Source organism: Artemia sp. Qi Xiang Cuo, chromosome 6 (assembly GCF_049724085.1).
Source record: "Artemia sp. Qi Xiang Cuo chromosome 6, ASM4972408v1, whole genome shotgun sequence".
Taxonomy (NCBI): Eukaryota; Metazoa; Arthropoda; class Branchiopoda; order Anostraca; family Artemiidae; genus Artemia; species Artemia sp. Qi Xiang Cuo.
In genome coordinates, this window is record NC_142799.1 from 31,182,974 (window position 1) to 31,188,973 (window position 6,000).

Here is a 6,000-nt window from a genome sequence, read left to right on the forward strand (position 1 = left end):
CAAAATTTTGAGATAGCCATTTTTATCAACGTAGATGAAAGTTCTGGAAATAGAGTCGAAAGTAATCAGAGGGCTAATCCCCCCCCAACACCCATCATTTTCCCTAACATTTCCAATCAACATTTTGATAGGGCCATTTTGTTCAACGTAGTTGAAAGGTCTGGAAATTATGTCTTAAGGATGACAACCATCCACCCATAGCTCTCATGACAAGGGTCTTAAGTTATGTCCTTGTGGCATATAACGTTCTTATAGAAAGTTTTGTCATAGAAGCTTCAAAAAGGCTCACTCGATTGGAAATTGAGAGGACAAGTGCCTTTTTATTAGTCGAAAGTGATCAGAGGGAAAATGTCTCCCTCCACGCCTATCATTGCCCCAAACACTTCCAATCAAAATTTTGATATAGCCCTTTTGTTAAGTCTATCAAAAGGTCTGGAAATTATGTATTTGTGGATAATAAATCCCCTCAGCCCTCAGGGCAAGGGTTGTAAGTTTTACCCCTGGGACATAGAGGTTTTTTATAGAAAGTGTGGGCATATAAACTTCAAAGGGGGCTCATTGGATTAGTAATCAGACGCTCTAGTGCTCTTTTGAAGAGTCAAAGGGTCAGAGGGTAGCTACCCTCTCACCCATACACACACGTCGAATTGTACCGAAATGTATCTAATAGAAATTTTGTGATAGCCATTCTATTCAAAATAGCCTAAATATCATATAACAAGGCTTTCGGGGTTGAAACAAATCCCAGAGACAAGGGGCAAGGGTTGTAATCTATTCTCAGGGGGTATTTAAAGGTTTTTATGGAAGGAATGGTTGTTGAACTTCAGAAGAGGCTTAGTCTTTTTCCCCAAACGAGACTATGCCTTTATAAAACGAACAGAAATTATTGAAAAATACTTTTTGCACAAAATAAGTTTTTTATAAAAAGTAAAGAACTCCATTAAACATAACATGAACAAAAATAGAATCAAATGATCTAGCAAGCATACAACTACCACAAATCAGTATCAATAAATAAATAAAACCCAAAACAAACAGAGATTAAAATAAGTCAAACTCAAAACGAGCAGTAATTAATCTGAGTAGGTTTCTAAACACTACTTTCTAAAAGCCAGAATATAATTTGTACTTTAATGAAAAATATTCTTTTAAATGTTTTCACTTATAAATTTAAGAAAACAAAATTTATTAAGATTCTAAGGAATAAATATCAGCATATGTATATTAAACTGACAATGCACATTTTTCACTAAAATCGTTTGAATTTTTTTCAGTAAAGTAAGAATTATATTCTGGCTTTTAGAAATCATTCGGCTTAGAACCCTACTCAGATTAGTTTCTGCTCGTTTCGAGTTTGACTCTGTTATTTATTTTAATTTCTGTTTGTTTTGGGTTTCATTTAGTTATTGATAGCTTTTGACCCAATATCAAAGTATAGCTGAGTAGCTTTTCAGATGATAATAGAGCTACAATATACTCTTACTGACATATAGCTGTCAAAAGGACATCGGCCACTGAAGATGTGTCCGTATCATCCCAACAGTTGATATCTTCTAAGGATGAAATGACAGGGATGTACAGCTCCTTCATGACGAGGACAGCGTCATGCCTTTGAACCATCTGGTTAGGCACAGCTGTTTGAGTTTTGTTTCTTAGTTCTTGGTCCTAGGGTTTCAACTTTTCTCTGGAGAACATTTTACCTCTTTACGTTTTAAAAAGAGAGACCATACTTTTTCAAAAGTGCCAAGACAATATATGATAGATCTGACCTCTGCAGCATTTTTTATGGCTACGTTAAGGATTTGTGACACGCAGTGTACATATAATGCCTTCGGGCAACGTTTCCGCATAACAGCCTTAGTACATTTGACCTTTAGGCTCATGGCTGATGCGCCATCATATTATTGTCCTCTTAGATCTTTTGCTTCAAGATTATACTCTTCAAGCCGTTTCAACAGTGTTTCTCCAAGTTTTTCGCCAGTCCTTGACTCTGGAGGCACAAACTGCAAAAACTTTTCATTATTCTTATAACCATCCTTTGTGTTACGAGAGTCATGCCTCACACACAATGAAAAGTGTTCTTGAGTCAACACGTCTGTAGTCTCATCAGATAACACAATGAAAAAAGTCGAATTTTTAACATCTTTGACTATTTGACTTTTTATTACTTTGTCACAAGCATCAATGCTTCAATACACTTTTCATCATCTGCTTCAGTACGCATCCGCAATAGGGCTCTGAAATTCTCTCATTATCATCTGGCATTGCGTCTAAGTTGATTTCTTCATAGTCTCTGTGGCCTCGAAGAGCTATTCCCTGTCGTCCACAAAAAATTACAGTTTCTATTACGGGTTTTAATCTCTCCGCATTTTCTTTCGCCTGATTTGTTTCACCTGCATCTAAAGGTCTGTCTATGGGGTTCATCTTCCCTTCCACTAGGCTACTGTTTTCAAATTATTGAGATATATCATGGAAATGTTGTAGTATTGTAAATGAGAATGTGACTCAAATTTTCAATAGCTTTTTTCAAATTTTGGAATCTTTCTTGGACACGCTGGCCTGCTTTCTGGGATGATCTTATACCCACTTCAATTGGAGCAAAGAGTACACAATAAATGCAGTAAGCCCGGCTTTCTTTGTCCGAATATGACAACCACTTATACTTTTGCAACAAGAAATACGTCGCTGGAAACATAAAGATGGACTTCTCTGTGTCTGATAGCCACCTATTTTTGTACTAAGAAATGTCCATTTTACTGCTGCATTCCATGTTGACTTTGTCTGAAGCATGGCTAGAGCTTGAGGTTAAGGCACCAGGTTCATCAAGAGCAGGACTAGCCAATTTCTTCCGATCAGATTCCCCAATCTAGAAAAAAATTATTAACAGCCGTTAATGTGAGAAACGAAAAACTTAAAACTATTTTTTTTTTCTCTCATTATAACTGGATTACAAACAAAATGAAGTAAATGTGTTTAAATTAATAATGAATTCAACATTTACTTTGAACATAACTATTAACTTTAATTTTTGTACTGTTAACTGTCATTTTTCAATTGCTGTAAGTAGAGAGGCCTTATTGACTCGTGACATTGCCACGTGGTTTATGGTTTTCTCAGTGAGAATGAAAAAACAGAATTTTCCTCACTTGAAAAACCATGAATTTTGTCACATTTATGGTTGTTTTCATGGATGGATATGTGTGTTGTTCGATTTATTTGATGTTTTTCTCGGATGTCAACATCAAATTATGGATGTTTTATGGTTTTTGTCAGTGAGAATTTGAAAAACATGAATTTTCTCACATTTATGTCTGTTTTCATGGTTTTTGTCAGTGAGAATTTGAAAAACAGGAACTTTGTCACATTTATGTATGTCAACAGCAATTCATGTCTGTTTTATGGTTTTCTCAGTGAGAATTTGAAAAACAGGAACTTTCTCACTTGGAAAACCATAAACCACGTGGTGCTGTCACGAGTCAGAACACCTGTGCTGTCGACCTCAATTCACCTATCGTGAATCAATAATTCCCCTTAGAAACAACAAATTAATTTTCCTTTCTTGACAGATCAATCAATCAATGACATCATCTGTCAGACTTTAAAAATTTTCACCTAGAAACATTTTTCCAGGAATAGATCCAAAATCATTAATGTCTTTGCCTCGGGAACAGTTCTACTGGTCGAACTCCAAAGGATATTAATAACCAATGGCCATGGAAACAATTAGGCAAGAAACATCTTAGCGATGAATTGTTTTAGCGCGCGAGAAGGTTTCATATTAATTTGAAATGCGTTAGCACAGAGATGCCAATAACAAAGGAACACGCTGAATTTACGTTTAGGGATTATTTGGGCGAAACCGTTTTAGACAGGTTATGGAACTATTTCGGCGAAACAGATAGAGACATTTTAAAAGAAGATTTTGAAGAGATTTTGGAGGAGGTTTTGAGTGTGGTCGTTATAATACACAAGTTTCATTTGAACAGTGTTGTGAGGTCCTCTAACCCAACCCCAAAGGGTCCCAATCCTCCAACCCCAACCCCGAAGGCAGCCCCCGGTCCTCAAAGCCCCCCAAACTCCCAAAGGGCCACCGGCGCCCCCAAACACCCACCCCCACCCCCAAAGGCCCTCCCCAGGCCCCCCGGCTCCCCACTGTCCCCCCCCGGACCCCCAAAGACCATCCCTGTGCTCCAAAGGCCCTCCCTGTGCCCCCAAAGGCCATCCTCCGGTCCCCAAAGGCCCATCGAGCTCCCAACGGACCAACAGGGGCCCAAAGGCCCGCCACCGGACCCCCCAAGACCCACAGGCCCACCCCAGACCCTCAACGGCCATCCCCGGGCCCCCCAAAGGCCCATCGAGCTCCCAAAGGACCAACGGGGTCCCAAAGGCCCTCCCCCGGCCCCACAAAGGAATTATTTACTGACCTTCAGTTGTTGTGATTTTAAAAGTTCTGCTTTTATTTTCTAAAATCATCGCCTAAAATGCCTCAAACTGTTTCACCCAAAGAGAAACATACACAGAGACACACACACACAGAGACAGACACACAGACACACACACAGAGACACACACACAGAGACACACACACACAGACACACGCACACAGACACACACACACACACACACACACACACACACACACACAGAGACACACCCACAGAGACACACACAGGTTGTGGTTTACCTTGTCACAGTTACATTTTCATGATTTTTTCAATGTTCATTTTGAATTTCTTTCATTGAAATGCAAGAGTTGGAATATTTCAACAGTGTTTGGTTGTGGTTTACCTTGTCACAGTTACATTTCTTGATTTTTCAAAGTTCATTTTGAATTTCTTTCGTTGAAATGCAAGAGTTGGAATATTTCAGTAGTGTTTGGTTGTGGTTTACCTTGTCAAAGTTGCATTTTCTTGATTTTTCAAAGTTCATTTTGAATTTCTTTTGTTGAAATGCAAGAGTTGGAATATTTCAGTAGCGTTCGATTGTGGTTTAACTTGTCACAGTTACATTTTCTTGATTTTTCCAAATTCATTTTGAATTTCTTTCGTTGAAATGCAAGAGTTGGAATATTTCAGTTGTGTTTGGTTGTGGTTTACCTTGTCAAAGTTACATTTTCTTGATTTTTCAAAGTTCATTTTGAATTTCTTTAGTTGCAAAGAAAGAGTTGGACTATTTAAGTAGTGTTTGGATATGGTTTACCTTGTCACAGTTACATTTTCTTTATTTTAAAAATTTCTTGTGAAGTTATTTAATTTAACAGCTAGATTTTGACTATTTCAGTTGGGTTTGGTTTTGGTTTACCTGTTCAACTTTAAATTTTCTTAATATTTAATATTTCATGTGAATTTATTACGTTTTAATACTATAGTGGGTCTATTTCAGTTGTGTTTGGTTATGCTTTACCTTGTCACAGTTACATTTTCTTGATTTTTCAAAGTTCATTTGAATTTCTTTCGTTGAAATGAAAGAGTTGGAATATTTCAGTAGTGTTTGGTTGTGGTTTAACTTGTCACAGTTACATTTTCTTGATTTTTCAAAGCTCATTTTGAATTTCTTTCGTTGAAGTGCAAGAGTTGGAATATTTCAGTAGTGTATGGTTATGGTTTACCATGTCACAGTTACATTTTCTTGATTTTTCAAAGTCCATTTTGAATTTCTTTCGTTGAAATGCAAGAGTTGGACTATTTCAGTGGTGTTTGGTTATGGTTTACCTTGTCACAGTTACATTTTCATGATTTTTCAAAGATCATTTTGAATTTCTTTAGTTGAAGTGAAAGAGTTGGAATATTTCAGTAGTGTATGTTTGTGGTTTACCTTGTCACATTTACTTTCTTTTTATTTTTCAAAGTTTATTTTTAATTTCTTTCGTTGAAATACAAGAGTTGGAATATTTCAGATGTGTTCGGTTGTGTTTAACTCTGTCAAAGTTACATTTTCTTGATTTTTCAACTTTCATTTCTACTTTATTTCATTGAGCTGCAAGAGATGGAATATTTCATT

General features: G+C 37.0%; 1 protein-coding gene across 1 annotated transcript in view; it reads right to left on the reverse strand.

Moving 5' to 3' along the window:
- LOC148951117 (uncharacterized) overlaps nucleotides 1-6,000 on the reverse strand; it is a 159,218-nt gene that overhangs the window by 113,835 nt on the left and 39,383 nt on the right. Inside the window, exons 5-6 of the mRNA XM_089091001.1 lie at nucleotides 2,739-2,866; nucleotides 2,197-2,440 (exon numbers count right to left, since the gene is read on the reverse strand). Coding sequence (XP_088947127.1) covers nucleotides 2,197-2,440; nucleotides 2,739-2,866 — 372 coding nt within the window. The remainder of the gene's footprint in view (nucleotides 1-2,196; nucleotides 2,441-2,738; nucleotides 2,867-6,000) is intronic.